The sequence below is a fragment of the Lygodium microphyllum genome, chromosome 30 (assembly GCF_053477565.2).
Source record: "Lygodium microphyllum isolate KBCC chromosome 30, Lygodium_microphyllum_v1.1.10, whole genome shotgun sequence".
Classification (NCBI taxonomy): domain Eukaryota; kingdom Viridiplantae; phylum Streptophyta; class Polypodiopsida; order Schizaeales; family Lygodiaceae; genus Lygodium; species Lygodium microphyllum.
This window is the reverse complement of record NC_141164.1, coordinates 37,260,260-37,284,298: the sequence shown is the minus strand read 5'-3', so window position 1 is coordinate 37,284,298 and position 24,039 is coordinate 37,260,260. Positions and strand designations below refer to the sequence as shown.

General features: G+C 40.7%; 1 protein-coding gene across 2 annotated transcripts; it reads right to left on the bottom strand.

Moving 5' to 3' along the window:
* Positions 1-540: 540 nt before the first annotated feature.
* On the bottom strand, positions 541-21,375 carry LOC148009740 (synaptotagmin-5-like). Of its 2 annotated transcripts, none has more exons than XM_087672522.1 (11): positions 20,993-21,375; positions 11,255-11,359; positions 11,073-11,123; positions 10,821-10,941; positions 10,574-10,698; positions 10,386-10,487; positions 10,103-10,177; positions 9,923-10,002; positions 2,789-2,942; positions 2,555-2,656; positions 541-2,473 (listed from the first exon to the last, which is right to left on the bottom strand). In XM_087672522.1, the coding sequence occupies exons 1-11, from the start codon at positions 21,197-21,199 to the stop codon at positions 1,541-1,543; spliced, it is 2,055 nt and encodes a 684-aa protein (XP_087528648.1). In that variant the 5' UTR covers positions 21,200-21,375; the 3' UTR covers positions 541-1,540. The 2 variants fall into 2 exon arrangements, with proteins under 2 accessions (XP_087528648.1, XP_087528647.1); XM_087672521.1 differs by having other exon boundaries at positions 544-2,473; positions 2,747-2,942; positions 20,993-21,374.
* Between the last annotated feature and the right edge of the window lie 2,664 nt (positions 21,376-24,039).

Here is a 24,039-nt window from a genome sequence, read left to right as displayed (position 1 = left end):
ATAAAAGTCATGAAAACCTCTAAATAATCCTTTCCAAGTTCCAATGGTGCATGTATCGTGCAGTCAATCATTGGAAGCATTCAAGCAAACAATAATCAAGGCCCTCACATTTCATGGAGTGATTCTATTGGACAAGTGCTTCTTCAATAGCTTTGGAATACCTTAATGGCTTAACACATATCATTTTACAATTAAGTGACAAGATATGGAGCGATCTAAGTGAAAGCCTAATGTTGAACTATATTACCTTCATTGTACTATTTTTCATTTCATAAGACACGTTTGATTGCCCTCAAAGACAGTGCCTCCGCTTTAACCATTCGCTGAGAAAGCAAGAGCCATACTAGCACTTTTCCTATGCACAAATAAGATAGCTTGCAAGTCAAATGAATAGCAGAGCCAAGCCACGCTAGCACTGCACCTTTTCTTTTCTTTTCTCCATAAAACACATGACCTACCTTCCAAACATTAGCCAAAAGAGCAACCAAGAGCCCAAGTACAAATGAGATAACTTGCAAGCCAAAAGAATAATGAAGCTTGATTGCACCATTACCCTCATCACTGACGTGTATGTTACATACAGTGTGTTTGTGTCCCAAGCTCTTGCCCACTTGAACAGTCACCAGTAATGTTCTTTTCATTTTTCAGCACTCTAGAGATAGCTGAATCTCCTGAAACACGTAGAGTAACTTTTGATATCGTATGCCATTTTGGCCTTTAGTGGACATCAGTATAGCATTTCAATTTCAATTCATTTGACCTAAAATCTCATGCAAGTGTTATTTGATTTGAAATTTTACCATTTGATTTGAATAGTAAAATTTCCCATTCAGAAAGCAAGCCACACTGAAACTTTTGTGTTACAGGAGCATCTGATGGAGAAGATAGCATCTTACGTTACAAGTTAATTATGACAGATACCACACAGTTGTCCCGCTGTACCCCTTTCTGTAGTCATGTTGTACTTTGTTGCTGGCAGCCATCTGTACATAGTGGAGAGACATCCACAGCATCATCACAAATTGGTCCTTTCACACCATTTGTAGATGCAGTGATGACCCTCCTAATACTAAACACAAACTTGTGTTTAGTATTAGGAGGAAGACCGTGCCTTTTGTACAGATGGTACATGGTACAATATGAATAAGTACCACCAGTTTGGTTCTCAAATGGCGATCAGGTAAGAAGCTAGCTTAGTTCACCACAACCAGAATGTCTGACTTTCACAGAAAGTACCAGTTGCCGAGAAAATGTTTAATAAGATGACTTGATAACAACAGCATGACTCAGAACTGACATAATGGAGAACCAAGCTAGTCATGCCTTTCAGACAATAGCATGAATATCAACTGATGTAATGGAGAACCAAGCTAGTAATGCCTTTCAGGCTCTTTACCGCAGGCCACAGTAAATGATCCAAGGCTTGCCAAAGCAACTATCAGTCTCCAGCTGAAGCAGTCAAGACCCAGAGTGTGTTGACATCAATGACACCCAAACTCTTGGTAGGGCATACTGGCATGCTTCTTATACTGTTGAGAAGTTAATCAACTTCAAATATTTCTGAAGCCAACATTTCTGGTGTTATAACACAAGAATCCACAAATCCATAGGTATTTCCACTTGGAATTGCTGCAGTATTGTTTAGCTGATTAACATTGTTCTCTTTTGTTTGGAAGTCCTGGGAACCAATGGCCTGGACCTTTGTGTCAATGCCAGCAGTATCATTTAGCTGATTAGCATAGCCCTCTTCAGTTTGAAAATCCTGTGAACCAACAGCATGCATCTTTTTGTCACTTCCAGTAGTAGAATGCTTATCTTCGTGGCTGGACTCATAGACCATCATAGCATCACTCACTTCTCCCACTTTGGCTTTAGCTTCGCTGGAAACAATATCAGGTTCACATTCAGGGTTTTGAGTGCCCACGATTTGTATTTTAGGAAGCTCATCTACATCACTGCTGTTTCGAGATGGGTTCCTAGGTAGCTCTCTTGATGACTGTGATCGTCTAGAATCCTCCATCAATGTTAGCTGCTCTTGCTGTGCCCCATTGGACATGTAAGATGCTTTATCAGCTTCAACTGTTTCACTCTCTACATGTGGATACTCTTCAGTGACTATTCTTACATCTCTTGTAAACACCTGGGTAGTGTTCTCCCCAACAAACTGTGTCACACCACATTCTTCCTGAAACACCTGATTCCTTCCATTTGTATGATTTTCTATACCAGTGTTATTAACTTTGCACACTTCTGTATGGTCTTGGGATTGGCCTTCCGTTATTTCAGTATGCAAATAGTTTTCACATTCTTCCACGGACAAATTCTCTTCATGAACTTCTGTTTTTATGGATTCATCTGCACACCCGGGCTTATATTCTACCAAAAGATGAACTTTTCCAGCACATTTTCCATGTAATTTTGCAGGATCACCTGCTAAATCAATCCAGATGTCGTTGCAGATATTCATATCTAGCTGAAAATAAAACCGTTTGCAGTAAGTAAGTTTGTGATGAAAAGCACAGATATGGCTGTTACTCCCATATGTCATTCAAACCTGGTTTAATGCCAACTCTGCGGTGCCTATATAGACATCTGAAGTTGTTTCATCCTCATTCATCATTTTAATTGTCAGCTTTTGAACTTCAGGATCCTCTACCTACAGTACAAAAACAGAATCAACAAATGATCACAAAAGATGCTCCAGTCCAGTGCCTGCAAGTTGCCTTTCGATTATGGAAGTACACACATTAAGTACAAAACTCTCATTCCACACTGGTTCCAGCGACACCTGCATCCTTGAACTCTCTTTTATGAGGTCCTGCCTCCTTCGTACAAATAACAGCACATATGGATCACAATGTCCGGTAACTTCTTTATTTTTCAGCTCTTTAGCCTCCAATAGTTGCACATGCAGCTGTCCAGTTGGCCTTACCTTGAGGTGGCTGGCAAATAAGAAGGTAGGTTTAGTCAAAAAAATTATCAACGACGACTTGTGGGGCTAAGGCAGGTCTATTACTTCAATGTGTGATTATTCACAATAAAACACCCACTACAAGCTATGCATGAATTGTATGGAGAACTAGAAAAATCTCAAGAATGAGTGCAAACTTGACAGTATACAACATGTAGTTTAAGTTAGTGACTCAACGGCGATGATCCTCCATAAATACAAAAATTCCAACCTAAGAGCTGTCATTGTGCAGAGGGATGACTAGCCCAGTCTTACCCACCATTTGTTGCCACAGTTTGCACTTTGACACATGGGAAGGTAATAACAAAGCACATGGGTATGCATTTTTCAAGCCAAAGCTACCATGTAGTTTCATCGTCCAGTCAGTCTATTGATTGGGGACTTTCTCAACTTCACGGGCAGCAGCAGCAGATGGGATTATCTTTGACTGACGCATGCTTCTCTTTTGTGGAGGTTTCAGATTTGTGTTGGACACGGTAGCCAGTGTATGCCTACTTCATCAACAGATAGTCTCTCTTTGTAGTTTCATATATTGACATAGAAATAGGCTTCCTACTTCACACAAGTCAGTGATCTTCTCTATAGGACTATAGATAGGACTTTCAAAGTTGGAGAACCGATGGTGGCAAGCTCGAGTTGATTGGTTCAGTCTGTAAAGAGCCTTCCACAAGCAAAATACATTATCTTTATGGCTTTGAGTCACAAAGATCGATGGCTGAGCCTCATATAGACCAATGGTCTAAATGGCATCAAGGTTCAAGTCTATTAGAGTGCCAAAGACTGCTTAACTTAGTAAACAAAATAGGCAAATATACCTTATCTTTATGGCTTAGAGTCACAAAGATTGATGGCTGAGCCTCATATAGACCAATGGTCAAAATGGAATCAGGGTTCACATCTTATAAAGTGCCGAAGACTTCTTAACTTTGTAAACAAAATAGGCAACTATATTGAAGCAAATAAGTACTCCGGCCATGATGAGTCTTCCTCCAAAATGCCATTTAGAAGGGCGGCACTTTCGATTCCCATTTGGTAGATGGCCTAGCTATGGTGAGTGGTCAAGCACAAAAGCAACCAAATGTATGTGAGGTGAGCAGCAGGTGCAGAAAGTCTCCTCATAATCTGTGTGTTCTTTCTAAAGAAAACCTTGCACAACTATCAAGGCCTTATACTTGTCTAAAGTGCGTACTTTGTGAGGAAGATCTGTTTTTCTGTCGACCATCTTATTGCCCGGTTAATCTATAAGGGTCAAAGTGTCGAGCTAAGAAATACATTCCATGCTAATTAGCCTCTTAAACAGCCCCAAAACATGCTTATTTAATGAAAAATGCAAAATCGGTGCATGGTTCGAGAGAGTTTCTATGAAACCCTAATTTGGGAGGCTCCATCCACAACTATAAATAGACAGGTTGCCCCCTTTCAGTTTTCATCCCTTGTATGCAAGTTTTTTGTGTTCACATGAAGATCTTCACCCTCAGCTTTACTCCATATCACTGCCCAACCTGAAAACAAACAAGAGGGGAGAGAGGTGAAGCCCCCAAGAGCACACACACAAAATCAATGGAGACTTAACAATGCAAAGAGATAGGGCTGAAATCTTCTTCCTCTTCTTTCTTCTTCTTCCACATAGCCAATTGAATGCTACTAGGGTTATCACAGTAAATGAAAAATTCCTGTTTACCTACATCCCCAAATCACCAAGTAGCTTGCATAACCAAGCTACCTCACATGCTGCAATTGCAGCACCTCTAAACTCTACCTCTGTACTAGATAAGATAACTATCGGCTATTTCTTACTACTCCAAGTAACACCAACACTGCCAAAGAACAACATAAAACCATTAGTAGATCTCCTGTCTGAAATACTACCAGCCCAATCTACATTTGCGTAACCATGCAAGTCCAATGGTATACCTACACAATAGAAGAAGGCATAGTCCAATGTGGACTTCACATAGCACAATGTGTGCTGCACTCCATCCAAATGTGGCTTCTGTGGAAGCTACATCTATCATCATAATAGGTGAGTCCCCAACTTTCTCTTTACCTTTTGTCGACATATACAAAAAATGTCACATAAAATCCAGTATTTTATATGGTCATTGAAAAATACATAAAATTTTAAATAATAGTGTAGTAAATTTTACTTATTTTAACATGAGAGTCTTAATTTTAACCTTTTAAAATAAAAAATATACATGAGAGTCAAGTTTCAAGTTTCAACAATACTCCATGAACATAACACGTGGTTGAGACAAATGTATGATCAGTTTCATTTACAAGTCTAAAGACATATACAATAGGGCAAAAAAAGAGACTTGGGCAAGTCACAAGTGATAAGTATCATATGCAAGACTCGTGTATAAAAAAGTAAGAGATACAAATGTCTAGACTGAAAAAGTATCTAGATAGTAGAGACTATCAAGGATACTACTCAGATGAATCCTCAGACCCGTCACTCAAATGAGACTCATGATCATTATTGGATGAGTCTCGTGTATGAAACAAAATCCCCATCGCCAAGGAGATTGCAATGCTCATCATACTCCGGCTCTCAAACATGAGCATCCTTTGAAACACGAGCAATTTAAGCAAAAGAGCATGCCTCAAATAGGTTCTAACCACTACCTTTATGCTTCTACTAACTGCAATGCCTGGAGGAGTGATCCACCATCCCCTACTAGTACGTAACACTAGACGGTCAATCTCCTCCAACTCCATGTAGAGCTCTCTGAAGATGGTGTCTTGCTCTTTGTCTCTCTCTCTCTTCACACTTTTAAGTGTGGCCCATGTTAACTTAAACTCATCTACATTCATCTAAAAAATTAAAGTTAAGGTGTATAAATAATAAGATAACTTAAGAATTTACATTCATGAATTTAAATTTTAGAATAAGGATGGACTTAAGTTCAAAATTTCCTATCGTGTCATCGACATCTCATGCATGTCCCTAAGCATAAGCGAGTTAAAACAACAACAAATAAGTCGTTCTAACTGCCTAGTGCTAAGTTTGTTTCGGATCTTTATGTGTATGAAAAAATAGGCTGACCAGTTTCTCTCACATGCACCAAATTAAAAATCCTATTCAAGGTAATAAAATGACTTCAACTCATTAAAATTGAAAATTTATGAGAAAAGTAAAACCTTTATTAGAAATATAATGGTAAGATTTAAATATTAATTACCTGAGCCACCATTCTTAAAGCCACCTTCTATATGTTTGGTAGCTGATATCCAAACGACTCACACCAAAATAGTCGCTTGACCAAAGAGGCTCTGTTCTAACACACGGTACTAGAAAAGGTTGTTCCCCTTTGGTCTCCATAGTTGATTAGCTCTTGGAGAAACGTACCATGCAAAGCCTTTGGAAGATAAGCACCCCTATCCGAGCCTACCTCCTAGTCCATGAAGAGAGAGGGACTCTTGTAAGCTGAATGCAAGAGAGCTACTAGGCAATGGATAAGCCTCTTCATCCATTTTCACCTCTTTTCAACAAGCTAGAGGATGTAATCCCTTCACGAATCAACTCTGCCACTATTTATGAAAAAAACCAATAGACACGAAAATTAGTAAGATTCATTTTATATTTAAAAAAGATTAAAGAACAGTGGAATCCCTAATCTCCTCCACGACCTCTCTCATGAAATGAGTGACTTTCATGAGAGATAAGGCCTAAAGCGGCGCCCTCCATACCTATCATGCGAAGAACCCTATACAAGGATATGATCAAAATGACCATGGCTCGCACCTTAGTCCAAAATGATTCTTTTAGACAAAGCCATTGAATGGCTTTGCCTTCCTCCATACTTGCTACGGGCTTCTCATCCATCCATGCTTTAAATTCCTCACAGACTGTACACTTTTGCAACTTAATTTGCACGTCCTAGTCGTTCAAGAAGCAACCATGTGACAACAAAGCGAATTTTTGATGGCTTTTTTAATTCCACATGACTATGCACGTGAAAAATAGCAAGTAATTTTACATTATTTGTGATAAAATTGACAATTACATTTGCATCTGTCATAATTTTTTCACCCACTCCCAATTGTCTATGTTCTCCATAAGGAGATCAAGGCAATGTGTGGCATAAGGTATCCACACTATAGAGAAAAATTCGTTCTCAAGCAATCATCCCATCCTCCAACAATTTAAAGCATTGTTGATGACAACTTGGACAACATTGCATAGTCCCATCTACGTACACATAGAGATTTAGAATTTAGTATAACTTAGAGGTGGTTAATTGAATATGGAGGTAAAGATAGATATTGAGGAAGAGATGGAGATATTCAAAAATCAAAATCCAAAAAACATAAAAGTTTAAACTTTAAAACATAAATCATAAAATATGAAGCATTAAAAATAATATTCAAAAAGCATAAAACATTAAAGATAATTTATAAAATATAAAATATTCAAGAATGTAGACTCACCTCTATAATAGCTTACCGCATGTGCTTGTAGAAGAATAGGTCAATCGTTCTATTCCCCTTCACACACATATCCATGATGGGCAAGAAGTAGGTGCCAAGAGGACCATGTATGTTAATAATACCTCTCTTCTTTTGTGTTATTCCATCTATCAGAGAGGATGGAGTACCCATACTTCACCCAACCGGCTTGAATGGGCTCAAGAGACTTCTTGATTCTCTCCCTCCCCTCATCTAGCTTCTTTGTGTACATATCATTGTAGGCAACTCCCTGCCACCCCTCACATGGACCCACAGCGGCGATAGCCTTCACCATTCTTCTCCACCTATCCACTCTTAGAATATGGAAAGGAAGATTGCACTCCATGATGATTCGTGCAATCTTGATTTTTACATTCCTTTGTTGTTCTCGAAGGAATGAGAGTAGGCCCGAAACACATCTCATTGTCTCAACAAGTATGACTTGTCTCTTGTGCCTCTTAGACCCATGAGTAGTGGTAACAGCAAAGACGACGGAAGAAGAATGGGAAATCCGAGGGATCTATGAATCTCTCCATAGTAGCTGTAGGTATAGCTAAAGGAGTAGCCATGGGTGTGTATATATCAAGGGAGACTATCTCCTCCTAGGCTTACACCATACTAGAGAATACCTTGCTCGATGCCTTTGAAATAGGGGAATATTTCTTGATTATCTCATCGGCCATCGCTTAAGGGATCTTCAAGCATGGACCACATTCTCCACCTATCTTGGACAAGTGGATGAGAAGCCATGTCACACTACTCGTTTAGACCTTGCCGCAATACTTGCAAGTCCAATGATAAGCATTGGTGTGATTCGTGGCTTTCTCAAAGTGTGAAGTGTGAAGAATAAAATCTTCATGAAGGACTTTAGGCATATGATGAAGAGAATGAGATAGCAAGACAAGTTAAGGTGGAGATAGAGGAGGTGGTAAGAGAGATAGAAGAGGATGTGATAAGAGAAGGTAGTATGGAGTAACTCGAAAGTGGTGATGGAGAATGACGAGAAGAAAGAGGGAGATGAAACTTGGAAGTTGGAAGGAAGAGGAAGAGATGGAAAGATAGGAAGAGGAAGAGAAGGAAGAGGAAGATGACTCGTGAGCTTGAGATATAGTATCTATATTCCTTATGCTTAAGAGAACATCCAAGATATACACATTTTTCTGCTTTGGGATCCAATTTACTATTCAACTCATTAAAAGTATGCACATTAGCAATCTATCGTAATACTTTCAAATGGGACAGATTTAGCTTTCTACTTGTAAACTTCTCTTCGGGTGTCATACCATGTATAGCAACAATGGATATCCTTTTTATAATGTATATATCAGTTGCAACTACTTCAGTCCAATAGTAACACGGCAAGTTTCTTTATGACATCAATGCACGAGCTATCTCTGCAATATGCCTGTTTTTCCGCTCAACTCCATTTTAATGTGAAGTATATCTAGATTTATACTGCCTCTGTATATCATTTTTCTGCAAAAAATAAAAAAACTCATTGGAGAGATATTCTCCCCCTCCATCCAACCTTATGTATTTAATATGCAACTCTATCTCCTTCTTAACCAAAGCCTTAATGCTTTTAAAGTAAGTAAACTCACTTTTCTCAAGCATAAAGTAAATCCATAGATTGCCAATATGATCATCAATGAAGGAAATATAATACTTACAACCACTTAAAGTTGCAGTCTTTGTAAGATCCCACACATCACAATGTATCAACTTAAATGGCTTTCTGCATACATATTTTTCATATAGAAACGCATGCCTTGCTTTTCAAATTGACGTGATTCTCATACTTTATGTATCCCATCAACCCTAATCTTGGGCAAGCCATCCACAATCTGTTTTATTTGCATGTCTTTCAATTGTTGCACATTCACATGACCAATTCTCTTATGCCAAATTTCAATATCAACCACAACACCTAAACCTTGTGCAAACATGGCAACATCCATTTCAGACAAACTTATATCAAGAGTAAACAATTTGCCAACACATTTCCGTTTTGCAATCAATCTACAATTATTTTTAAGATCTTCTACATATCAACCATGGAATATGAACCAAATTTGCAATCCCTATTCTACTAACTAACCAACAGAAACCAAATTTTTTGTAATATTTGGTACATGTAGCACATTAGCTAAGTACGTAGTTTTACCATCCTGCATACTCAAAGGGGCATTTCCAACATGAGTATGTGTTCATTGTCTCTAAGTTGCTCTAAGCCTAACTATGTCCTTTTATCAGTTTGTGCTATCATCATTTAATTGTGTTTGAGTTTTTGTGTTAGGGCATGTCTCCACATATGCAAGTCTAATTTGACGTAGGAAAAGTTGACATATAGGACTTTCATGTAGACAAATGGTGAGTGAAGAGATTCCACACTCCTTGAGTCTCCCTTTGTGTTTAAGCAAAGTATAGTGTAAGACTCGGTAAATATGTAGCTTCCATATAGACATAAAGGCAGCTCAAAGCAAGTAGGGTGCTAGTTACCTGTAATCTCCAGGTATGAAAGGCACAAGAATGCGATTGGGCCAAACTACCAGGTCCATCAAAGCTGCTAGTAACATGTTCTGGTGCCAACATTTGTGAAAGATAAGGAAGTTTCAAACCTTGAATATTGAGACACAACAATAGATAAATCACTGGACTGAAATTGATTTAAAAACTCACATCCACAGCCTTTTCCAGTTCTGGCATCTGCTTGATATCACCTTGAAGAAACTTGGTTTGAAAATCGATCAATGGCTATCAAGAATAAAGATAGTCAGGCATCTAAAACTAAAAACAAGAAATTGGAAGGTCCAAATATATAACAAAACCACCTGCAAGAGTCACCTAAAACTTACAAACATGAAAATGGCTAATACCGAGCCTGAAGCCTATCAACACAATTCGAATCATCCAAAGAACAGACACCAAAGTTACATTTTAAGCTTGTACAGGAAGTACCCACAGGCTCTGTGATTGAGACAATGACAGCAGCAAATCCCGGTAATTCGTCTTTCAAAGGAGTGAAAATTAGCTTCAGCACAGCATATATGACAAAATGTCTGACCTATATGACACAAAGTGGTTCTCAGGTGGCCCCAATATGAAGAACAAGATATACCGAAGAGACTGAATCAATGGACTGATCATAACCTGAACAATGTATTCAGGACCTGATGTTACAACATTCAAAACCATTTCTTGGTCCTGATTTTGCCTCCAGTCTATTTGCACCTCCAAACCAGTGCCATTCTCTATGCTATCTAACGGCTGTATGCCTGCCAATAACACAAGGAAATAACAAGGTGGAGACACAGGACAAATCACATAAGTCAAATCCTTGGTTCTCCCACTTGTTAACAAGCTTCAATTTAAGGCATACAAGCTCCAAAGTAGATACCTTGTATAAAAGGACAGTTTTTTCCCAAATCGATTTTCGCAATTGAAATTTCTTGTATAGTGGCAAATTTATACTGCTCTAAAACAGCTTGTAGGCGTAGTTTTAAAATTCCAGAAGAAGCCTGCAAACCAATTGTATGATAGAAGTATTTACAAAGCAGTGTACACAATCACATAACCGAATTCTCTACTGCACAAAAAATGCACGTCCCATGCCTGTGTCCTCTGAAGAATGAGTTCAAAACAAACTTGCCTCTTTGAAGAACGGCCAGATCTCACAAAGCCCAACATTTATCCACCTCACCTTCATCATGAATAACATAAAAGTTTCAGATCCTTTTTACATATGATGCTGCGTATGACAAACAGGGAAATTCTGTGCATACAGAATAAAATGCAGAAGCTAACCATAAAGTGAGCACACTAACCACATACCCTTCCTGCCTCGCTGGGGTCTGGCACCCAGCTAGGAGGTTTGCTGCTCAGAAGCTTTCGTAAAGCACGTGCATCAGCTGACAATACTTGTGCAATACTCATTCCCTGTTAATGGATCATTAAGACAACATACGCAACTTCATAGATGTGCACATAGACAAACAGTTACTATTATCGACAAGAATAAAATAACAACGTCTAAAAGCCTGTAGAAAGACAGTTTAAAATTTATCTGAGAATATCATAAATGCAGAACTATCAAGGCAATTTATAATTTCATTGAAAGGAATTTGTAGAAGAGTTCCTTCTGATCAGAGTACAAACTTTAAGCTTGGAGTGGAGCATGTTAGATGTCATTGTTGTCCCTCATTAGTGCCCAACTTCGGAGGACTAGATGGCCACTCATGTTCCTCCTGTTGGGCATTCATACTTGGTTGTGGTTATATATGTTTCCTTCCCCCTTTGTGCAATCACTTGTACTTCTGTGTTCCTTTGTAGTTGTCCTTGGACGTGAGATCCTTGCTCTTGAACATAGACAGAAAGGCTACTTGATTCTTGTCTCCTCATTATTATGGTGATGGCTATTGTACTTGCACACTAATGGATTCAGTTCCATTGCTCTATTTGTTCTTTATGCTTTCATGCGTTTCATATTCAATCACTATGCTCTTTGATTTGTCTCACAATTCCCTCTTCATTACTTCATTTTTGGCACCCTCAACGAGCTCTTTGATTTGTCTCGCAAGTCCCTCTTCATTACTTCATTTTCAGCACCCTCAACAATATCATGCAATATGGCTATACCTTATGGGACTTAAAAGCCATAGTCTTTTTTTTAAAAAAGGGACCCATCATTAAAGAAATACTCATCAACAAATAATAAACACAATCGTATGATAAAGCACAAACTAATAAAGAACACGGTTAGGGTTAGGGTAGCTCAAAAACAATGAACACTCAAGAGGATAATGAATGAATAATGAATGCTAAATATATACAATGCTTGATGTAACAAATGCACTATGCAAAGGTGAAATACTAGCCCTTGAACTCTCGTGTCTCAAGGACCGAGACAAAGAGTATGAGCATGACAATGTCATATATTGACGGATCCCAAAATGCAACAGACAGCCTCCGAAGATGTCAGGTGGCAACAAACATAGCTCAAAAGAGGCTATATCAATGTCTGACAGAGCAAAACCAGCAAAATGCTGATCAAATGATGAAATGGCAGCTAGGCGATAGACTAGAATAGTAAAACACAAATTTATATTACATGTGGCAATGCAGGACATGGCTGAAACAACAAGACACAGCAGTTTCTAGTCGTACAGCAATTGGTGAGGCAGATCTGAGATCGGCACTGAGCAGGATCATGACATCAACAACAAATGCAAGAGCTTCTAGTCGTACAGCAAGCTGGTAATAGTCACCAATAGTAGCATGGGGCTGGAGAGTAGACACTTGATGATGGATAGCAGTGGGCAGCAACTTGAATTGAGATATCCTCCTCAAATGGGGTGTGGACAGCAAGAGAAGGCATCTGCATACTGCAAAAATGAGATCAACGCTGTGGTGGAAAACTTGTCTATTTATAGATGGATGGGTCCTCACGAATTAGTATTTGGCTTATGGGACACAGACACTCTCTAGGATTGTGTTTCTTTTGAATGAAGTTTGGTAATTTTGAGTTGTGGGGCTGTAATTAAGGGCTAATTAGTTTAGAATGCATTTTTAGCTCAACACCCCCCCTTAGGAACAAAACTGGAGCCAAGGAGGGATGAGCAAGATAACTCAAGTCCAATTTTGCTTTACCCAAAGGCATCCCACCCCAAAGTAGCCACGGCATCAGGCAAAGGGTGCTCCCTAGTGACATACCAAGACTACAAAGGCAAAGGTTATCTTACCATGACACCCCATAGAGACCGAGGCATTGGGCAAAAGGTGCTCATTGGCTATCTAGTAGCCTACCAAGACCTAGAAAGGCAGATGGAATCACAACGGACTTATATTTTCTCTTTCCCTTTTTCTTTTTGAAACCAGCCTTCCTTCTCGGATAGGGTGGTCTAACCTAATTAAGCACTTAATTACAGCAATTAGCAAATGAACATAAACTGAAATGCTCACTTACCTTCATAAACTTGGACAGTGGACGCCCTGTTGGCCCCAAAACCGGCACCCCTTTTGGTATTTCTTTAATTTCAATTGTTGATGGATAAATTACAAGCCGAGATTTCACGATCTCCTTGGCTGATTCAAAAGCCCCTTGCTGTTCCAATAATCAGCAAAGCATTCCGGCAAATTGCCCCTTGATTTTCACCCAAGAATTGCTCTAATGGAACCCCAACTGGTCAAATGCTGCCCCAAATTCACAATAGATGGGCTGGCATCTGAAATCCTCACAATTCCACGAATTTCCGGTGTTGATTTTAGTATACAATGCCTTTGACTGATGGCATGGGTCCCAAGGTGGCTGCTAAACCCTAATTACTACTGTAATTTAGGATTACAGCAGTAAACTCTCTGCTAACCACCCAATTTGGCTGTACTCTGCTACCAATGGTTGAGAATTACTGAGAATGCTTGAGCATAGACTGGAGGAGATGAGAGAATGCTATAGAGAGAGAGAAAATCAGCTGAAATGTATATTTTAATTCGTAGCTCTAATGACAAATCTGATGGCACCAACAGCTTCAAAGAGGAGGTAAAACACCAGCTCCACAGCTCAGCTGCCGAGCCCTCCTCTTCTACCGCCGCCTCTCTTGAGGCAGAAGAGAAATCCTGCTGCCCCCTATCGTGTCGCCGCGCGCGATCAGTCGTCGTCGCCTCTCAGAGTCAAATCTCATCACCTCCTCTTCCTCTACCAAGCTCCAAATGACATCCTCCGGTCTAATGCGTATCTGATGATACCCACTTTTCAAATCTATACGGCTGAATATTGCTGCCCCCTACAATCTATCCATAACATCATCGATCTGAGGGATCGGAAAGCAGTTCTTTATAGTGATCTTGGTCAGAGCACGATAGGCAATGCACGTACGCAATGAACCATCCTTTTTCTGCACCAAAAGCACCGGAGAACAAAAAGGAGATGAGCTAGGCTGAATCAGCCCTTTTTCTAACAGCTCATTTACCTGACTCATAATCTCCTCCTGTTGGGCTGCACAGACTCTATAGGGTGGTTTATTAGGAGGGCTACTTCCAAGGATAAGGTCTATGCTATGATCTTCGGGTCTTTCAGGTGGTAGCTGCCCTGGAAGTGATTGAGAGAAGCAATCAGCATACATTTTCAGAAATGACATGCAATCCTTCTCTAATTTAGACATATTCCCAACATTCTCACTATTATCCTTATCCTTAGCAAAAACTAAATACGCTGAAAGATGATTTTTCATTACTTTAGAAATAGCAGCTGCAGATACAACAAGGACAGATTCCCCTTTCAACTGTACATCAAGTGTGAGTGTCTTTCCCTTATATTGAATAGTGATCTCTTTTGCATGTGAACCAATCATTGCTTGCATACGGTGGCACCATGGCATACCAAGCAACACATCACAACCCTCAAGTGGAGCAATGTAAAACTCTTCGCTGTCCACATATCCCTGTATATGCAACTGAATCTTTCCAATGAGTGGTGTGACAGGTTCTGCATGACCCTTACATGCCATTCCAACTTTTCCCCCATGGCTCCCATCTCATCCTCTTTGATGCCTAGACGGGCTGCCATGTCAGTAGAGATGAAGTTGGCTCGTGCACCATTATCAAAGAAGATCAATGCATGCTGATCCCTAATTTTGCCCCATGCTCTACACAACTCAGTAGCATCATCATTGGGCTGATCACTAACAACATCAGGCACCAATCCCACTAATGTTTGGGCCTTTTACCCTTAGGATCTCCCTGATTTTCTGATTTTGCAACTTACTGCCTATTGGGACTGTTCTTTGCAATATGGCCCTCCTATTCACAAATAAAACATTTATTTGCAGCCATTAATTCCCTATGTTGTGCCAATGTTTTCGAGCCCTTTCTTTGTTGTTTTGGCCTCTTTTCAGGCTGGTTTTCAAATATGCCCCTTTTCTCAGCCTTAAACAACTTTTTATTCGGCTTCTCCCCGCTCTCCTGGAAGCCCGAATCCTTTCCATGCAGCAAAGCATCAGCTGTAGCAGTCTTTATGAGCTGAGACATGCTAGACGGTGGATTTTATGCAAAAATCCTTGATTCCTTTGGACATCCCACATACATATTTTTCCACTTGCTCATGAAGGGGTACGGCACGATAAGAAGTGACGGGCAGCAATACATCCCAAAACTTCTTATTGTATTGCTCTAAATTCTTGCATTCCTTTGCATCTAGCTTGTTCCAAGCTGTCATGATGTCCACCTCAAAGATACTAGTCAACCAATTCGATGCAAACATTTGCTTGAATTGTATCCATGTTGACAGTGCTCTACTTTGCATCAAGAGCGTGGACCACCACTGCAATGCATTCCCCTTCAAGAAAGTGACTGCCTTTCGAATCTTAGAGGATTCGCTGAAGTTTCCCCCTGAATAGACTGCATCAAACTGCTGAATGAAGGTCAAAGCTTTCAGCCTATCTTGTGCACCACTGAAGGACTCAAACTTCACTGCTTTTCCACCTTCATCATAGTCCTTTGCTTCCCCTTTGGCAGCCAAGTTGTCATACACTGGCTGCTGCAAAAAGGGTACATTTGCTGTATTTACATCATGACCAAGCCCAAATGAAGCATTTGGATGACCAGCAGTAATTCCTTGAGCCCCATAAGCATTCGGGGGTGCAGATGTTTTGCAAACATTCCACTTTGTACCCCAGGCATCAAGCCAATGCTACCATACATAGGGTTTTGCACATTTCCAACCATACCCGAATACAATGGGCCTTGCACACAATGCATTGGCTGCTGCATACCATAGGGATTTGTGCCATGCATTCCCATATGCGGCCCTTGGCCAACCATTGCATGAAAAATCGTACTACCACCAAAGTATCTTGGCTGCCCCATCATAGCATGCATGCCCAACTGTCCAAAATCCATTGGATTGGCATTTCCATAATGGCCTTGCATTTGCATTCCTTGCCCCATAGGTACCAACTGTTTAGCTTCATTGGCCTCTTTACGAGCTTCAAGTGAAGGATTTGGCACTACCTTCGGTGCACCTTGATGTCCCGAAGGTGTAGAAGTTGACTTCTTCTTCTTGCCCTTGCTGTCCTTCTTCAGAGCATTCAAAAATCAGGTGAACTGAGGATCCTTTGCCTTCAGCAAAGATTTTTATTGCTGTCCTCATCCGATTCTTGAACTGGTCATCAAATTCCTCTTCACTTTGCTGATCATCTACCTCATGACGGCTTGAAGGCCTTGCAACTTGCCCAACAGCAACATTTTCAGCTTGTTGTGCATCATGAGAGCCTTGTCCAAGATTAGGCATTGCATTTCCTTCATTCCCATGAGAATGTCCATACTGAGAGACATCATCACTGCTTGATTCCATCTCACTGTATAAAGACATGTTGCTGTAATTTCTCAGCTGAGCACAAAAATCAGCACTAGCACAAAGCTTTGGCTTGCAATCAGGTGCCTCGAGCTCACCAAATCAAGAGATTGAGTGCTTATCCCGGCAATGGAACCATGAAACCAGCCTTCCTTCTCGGATAGGGTAGTTTAACCTGATTAAGCACTTAATTAGACTGATCTACATCAGATCTGCTGGTTTTGCTGCTCTTGAGATCATAGTAACCAAAAAATGTGTTTCATCTTGGTGAAACACAAAACCTTGAAACATGCAAAACATTTTGTTTTATGTCACGAAACACTGCGAAACAAAATAATAATAACAATAAATTGAAGAGTTTCTTTTATTCGAATTTCAAAACACCATGCGGGTTGTTTTTCTTTCTAGTGTTTTTTTTCACCCTTCTTGCATGCCAATTACCTCCTCCCCCATCTCTTCCTACTTTGTTTCATTTTACAACCCCGTGTCGTGAAACGAAAACAATTTCTAAAGGGTTTCTTTAATTAAAAACAACATGCGGGTTGTTTTTGTCACAACTCTATAGAAACAGAATTTGTATCCTTTTTCATTAATTTGTCTATATAATGATTTATTAAATTTATTTCCTTTGCACTAATTAGATATAAAGAAAAGTGCATTGGAGCTGGCCACTGATGAGTGGTCACAGGTTATGGTGGACCCACGCGGTGGTTTAGAGAAAAGATAGTTCACACTTCCACCTATTTGGCCGATTCGGCGCCTGTGACCAGAACTCACGCATATTAGGCTTAGACTCGCACACAGAAAAGATTGATACCTTGAAGTGTGGGCTAGATCCACCAGAACAGACAGTTACAATCAACAAGATGGCATGATCATGAAATGCTTGTATAATGTGCATGTGTGGGCTGAAAGCTTGAAATGCACATTTCTTTGCATAGGAAAGTCACATGAAGATTCTGATACTGTTTTTGCGATGTACACGGAAAAAGCTTTCATATAACACCCATATTGGGGAGGTCCCTAAATTTTAGGAGATCCCTAAATTTTAGGAGCCTTGAATTAGCCTAAAAATGCTAGTCCTAAAAAATAGGGATGTCATTCTAAAAATAGTAAGTTCTGTACTCTGACTGTGCTTACTAAATTTGGTTGTTTCTATTCTTGACAGTATTCAGCCCAAAAAGGAAGGCCATAGAGAAGAGACAAGTGTCAAGACACTTGTCACACAAGTTTCCAAGTGTCCCACCACTTGTCACATCTCATGACATATGGCTGGACACTTGTCTTATGCCACTCCACTTTCCCCTTTTGTACTAGCTTTTCCCTCTCCTATAAATAAGAGCTCGTTTTTCTTCATTCAACATCATTTTTCTTTGCTGTAAACTCATGTACAGCACCCCCAAATAGCCAGAAACTGGCCCCATCCATCCCCATCATCATTCCCCACTTCTCCATTATCAAATTCCTCCATATTCCCTCTTCTATCACTGCTGTTTTACAGGACAGCAAGCCTGTAAATTCATTACAGCACCTCCTTCTCAAGCTCTTTCTTCCATTTTAGCAACAAGAAGCAAGCCCTATCCATGTACTACTATCCAACGATAGAAAAAGGCTGATTTCCCCTCTTTCTTCTCTTATACTGTAAAGAAATCAGTTCTTATCATTGCATAATAGATAATGCATGTGTATTTGTACATCTTTGCATGATCTTGTGAGAGTGAGAATTACTTCTCCTCACTCTCAGGTTGATTGTAACTGAGCTCTTCCCTAAGGGACTTGGGTTGAGCAGAAATACATTCCTTCGGGGGGGGGGGGGGTTGCCCATCTTCAACCCTCAATCTTGTCTCCATTACTTTTACATTTTCATGGCTGTAATTTTGTGAGTAATTTTCATTTTCAGCTTTAAGTGTTCATTCTCTTTTATATTAAATCTCGAAAACAAGCGAATATCATAATTATTAAGCATACTACGTTGTTCGGGGCGTTTACAGTTTTTCTTTCACAACTTGCTTTATTTTTCACCCTTCTTGCACACCAATCACCGTGGATTTCTTTCACTTAAAAAACATGTGGCCTGTTCTCCTATTATGACACACATTGTTTCTATGTCCTCCTTGCATGGTCCATCACCTCCTCCTTGATGTCTCTTCATGCTCCTCCATCTCTTCCTACTCCACCTCCATCTCATATCTTCGTCGTCCTCTTTATCCCCCTCCATCTCCATCTCTTCCTCCTCCTCCTCTTTATCTACCTCTTCCACATACTTCTGAGTCCTCCTCGATCTCCTCTAGCCGAGGCCTCCACCTCAAGTGAAAATGCCTCCCCACAAGGTTCACTTATGAACATCAATGTCAACTTGTATGTTGTAGCCTATATGTTTTGACTTGTGAGTCATGAATGTTAACTTCTAAATGAGTAAATGAAATGAACGTTCTGGTTTTAGGATTTTGACTTTTGACTCTCAAATCTAGGTGGAATGAACATTTTGATTTTACGAAATCTATTTTCTACCTCTAATAATACTATATGTGGATCTATTTTTTTCTCTCTAATATTAATATTAATAATAATATATTAATTTTAATGATTATCAATAATTATTTTCAAAACTTTGAAACCTCAAGGTAGCTAACAAAACAAAACCTTGAAACAAAAAATAGGACAAAACATTTCTAGTGACTATACTCGAGATCCATGCACAGAGAATAACATTCTCCAACAAGCTCCCTCAACCTTTCCCCCACAAGAGTTGGTGACTATTGGATATCTCTACTCCTTAAGCATCTCATCTATATCATCTTCTTCACTCATTCGGCATCCATTAATTCATCAAATTCTACTTTTCTCCCCTTTTTGTGTTTTTGTCTGTGTTACTGTGTTTAAGTCATGTTCATACATTCAACGTTTTCTATGTGCAAGCCCTTCAAGTTCTTAACACAATTGTTGCTATTCAACCCTAGCGCTCTAGGTTCATTGGTCATTCGGACGAGGGGCAACACTTTTCGAGTAGCATTTCCACTCCAACCTGATGCAATGTTTGTGCAGCTTCAGTTGTATGCTTGCAAAGGTGCGATGGTAGATGGGTCATTGTATCCACACTCTATATATAAAATTCCAAGCAACAAGGGGTTTTATCGATAGGGACAGCCAGCCCTCATTTTGTACTAAGAAAGGATTGATTTCTCACACACAAGGTTTCTTGTGATGAGAAAGGATGGTATAGTGATGGTGGCCTGCACTTGGGAAGAAGAGGCTGCTAATAATCAGGCGAATCACCACCACTTGCACTGAGGATCATTCTTGGCTGTGTTTGATCATTTTATATTGGTTGCTCTCATTCTTCATTATTTACATCATTCTTGACTTAGTACTGCATCCGTGAAATTCTCCAAGACGATAGCTCATTTGTTACAGCCATTTCTGTTTGTCATTCTTCTTCTCAATATTTTGTGGCTTTCAGTGTATCCAGTCTGAGCATGTAAACCATGACTAAATTAACAAGGTGCCGTAATCATGCAAATATAGACACTAAACACCAGCAGTATCAAGAGCCTGCACTTCCACAACAGAAAGAACAGGACCAATCATGTGCTTCTTAAGGCACAAAGTCCACCCAAACTTGGGGTCTTGGCTCCAGGTCTTAAAGTAAATTGGGTTGGAGCTACTATATGTTGAGTAAAATCCTCATCTTAGTGTATCTCAGCTAAAACCCTTACAGACCATGCTCTAATCCCCCTCTGATGCAAAATCGAACCATAGCTGCAATCACCACCTTAGGCATGCAGCCTTCGCAAGCAAAAGCCTAGTGGTGAATAAAGTGCCTCGAGGACTATGAAACTCATATCAACCAGAATGTTACCTAGAATGATTATGATATATTGATATAATGCTAGCTAGTGAGCATCACATCGAGCAAAATGTTATCCAGACACATAGCTGAAAGTGAGCACCATGAATCTCAGGAATGAATCCTTTTCAATAAAATCAGCGCAAAATAGACGATAGAAAACAGGCTAAGCTCTTCTTATCCCTCCTTGTGAGCGACTGTTATAAATGCATGTAACCTCCATGAATCTCAGGAATGAATCCGTTTCAATAAAATCAGCACAGAATAAACATTGAAAATAGATTAAGCTTTTCTTATCTCTTCTTGTGAAAGAGCGATCGGTATGAACAGTATGTGTTAGCTTGTGCACAATGAATGTCAAAATGAGGGCTTGCACCTTAAATTTGCGGTGATGCGATCGCTGCATCTGCATTATAGATTGAGACGCCATCACCGCGACCCCAACCACCATACCGAGGGCAGCCTGCAGAGGGCCAGGGAGCCGGGAGACCCAAAGCAGAGAGAGGTACAGACAGCAGAAGGCGAGAAGGGACACGATGATGGCAATGTGAAAAAGGGGGTTGGACATATTGCGGGAAGCCATGATCAGACACGGACAGAATACACAGAGAGAGAGAGAGAGAGAGAGAGAGAGAGCTGCTCTAGTTGGAGACTAACACTAGCAATGACAGCATGACGATGAAGCAACGCCCATGTGGACGCAACGAATGTGCTTCTCTCAACGCATATTAACAAGTTCATCGTATGGTATGTTACGAGCCAGGTCACGCGCAAGAGGTTAAATGAGTAGTCACGAAACACAAAGGTGCAAGGGTTTGCTCCTTTTATACCTACAAGGACCCATAATAAACACAAAGGTGTTAAGGTTTGCTCCTTTTACCTACAAGGACCCATGCCGATGTGTCCCGCTAACATTGGCACCTCCTTAATAAACCTCACCTGACATGTATTTTACCTCTACTCCCTATGTGTTTCTCTCTCCTCCCACACACCACTGGGCTCGTTGAAAGTGCGAGCTACTATGTAGAATTTCAAACATGGAAGCTTGTGAATATTCGTATTTGCATCATAACATTGAGCTTTTGGGATGGTACTACTAGTGGTTCACAAACTTTGGCTCATTTGAATAAGGTTTAAATTCATGTTAAAGACAACATCACTTCTACAAAGATTGGTTGCATTAAGTTTTTATCAAAATGTGTAACTAAATTTTGAGTCATATACATTTTGTAATTCATAGGTGATTAGAATTTTCAATTTTATTGAGCTCAAAGATACAATATATGCAAAAGTCTATTCCATGTATGATAATGATTTATATTTGCAAGAACAATGTTTTGTACTATGTCTACAATAACTTAGTGATGCCATTGAATATTCAAATTGAACTCAAATGTATTATTGAAAAAGAAAAATACAAATATACTAATATTTCAATCATAAGAATACTTGAGGATGAGCTCCTAAAATTCAAAGTCATGGAATTAGTAAATGCTAACCTTTTTCAAGAAAGAGAACAACTATATTAATTTTGCATCTTTGTGAGTTTTGAGATTGTAGATGGATAGCTAAGAGCTTTCCTGAAAGACAAGTAATATGAGAAAAAAAGACAACATCCCAAAGTGTATACCATCTTTACTCTTTTTTACTAATAAATCATAAGTTTGCATATATGATGGGCTTCATATCCAAATATTTAAGCTGTAGGTTTGGGAGGCACCGAAGCACTAGAGAACTCCAAATTGAACCTGCAACTCTTAAATCAAGGAAAATTTGAATTGGTGAGAGTGATGGGTGGTGAAAACCAAGGCAATCATGAGCTCCTTGGAAGTTGGCAGACTCTCTCTCTCTCTCTCTCTCTCTCTCTCTCTCTCTCTCTCTCTCTCTCTCTCTCTCTCTCTCTCTCTCTCTCTCTCTCTCTCTCTCTCTCTCTCTCTCTCTCTCTCTCTCTCTCTCTCTCTCTCTCTCTCTCTCTCTCTCTCTCTCTCTCTCTCTCTCTCGGCCGAAAGGGGACGTGGGACTTGCGGAGTCCAAGGCTGTCGGTGGACTGATAGCAACAGAGGAGGAGGTGGCAACGTGTCAATGTGTGTGTGTGTGTGTGTGTCTCTCTCTCTCTCTCTGGACCAGAAGAGGATATGGGACTTGCGGAGGCCAGAGGATTGTCGGTGGACTAACGGTGACAGAGGAGGAGGTAGCGGCGGCAGCAAGAGGTTTTCTCTCTCTGTGGGCCTCTGATTCTATCATGAATGCAGGCCGGGGAGCTAGGCGGCAGGGAGGGCCACATAGAAGAAGTTGGAGTTGAGGCAAAAGCATGGCAAGCTCAAGGAGCTTGGGCAGGCGGAGGGAGTGGCGGAAGGGGTTGCTAGAGAAGGAGTTGTAGTTGAGGTCAAGGTGCTGCAGCATGGGCAGCATGATGGTGGGCCGCTAAGGTCAACGTGGCAGAGGGAGACGCCCAATGGGGAAGGGAAGGGAAAGGGGCCCGTGAAGGCATTGGAGCTGAGGTCGAGGCGCGAGAGGGCCGGGAGGGCGAGGCCCGTGTTGTTGAGGTCAAGCATCGAGAGGGAGCAAAGGTCCCCGACGCGTGGCGAGAGGGGCCCCCGAAGCCCCAACCAAAGAGCACTAGGCCCGCCAATGCCTCCTCGTCGCGCTGCACATCACCCCTGCCAACCATGCCACAACATGCCCCTGCCTCTCTCCTCTCCCCCTTCTCATGATGGATGGTGAATCAAAGGGACCTGCTGGGAGGCCCATTCTCAATTGCATTGCCTATAAGATGGCCACTGTGGTTTCTCCCTAGCTTTGCCAGTCTCTCCTTGCAACACCATCATTATTTAAGCTTCAAGTTCGGGAGGCATCAAAGCACCAGAGAGCTCCCGAACTTGCAACTCTCAAATCAAGGTAAATTTAAATTGGTGAGAGGGATGGGTTGTGAAAATCAAGGCAATCATGAGCAAAGTGATGGGTGGTGAAAACCAAAACCAAGGCAATCATAAGCTCCTCCTCCTCCTCCTCCCCCCTCCCTCTCTCTCTCTCTCTCTCTCTCTCTCTCTCTCTCTCTCTCTCTCTCTCTCTCTCTCTCTCTCTCTCTCTCTCTCTCTCTCTCTCAACAGCATTGGCAAGGGAGCAACAAAAATGGTAGTGGGGAGCACGAACAACATGTGAGCAATAGCAAACAAGACGTGAATTCTCTCTCTCTCTCTCTCTCTCTCTCTCTCTCTCTCTCTCTCTCTCTCTCTCTCTCTCTCTCTCTCTCTCTCTCTCTCTTTTTGCTAGGAAGGGGACGTGGGACCTGTGGAGGCCAAGGTTGTCGATGGACTGACAGCAACAAAGGAGGAGGTGGCAGCAACGGGAGGCTCTCCTCTCTTTGTGGCCCTCTAATTTTATCATGAGTGGAGAGGCCGGGGAGCTGGGCAGCAGGGAGGG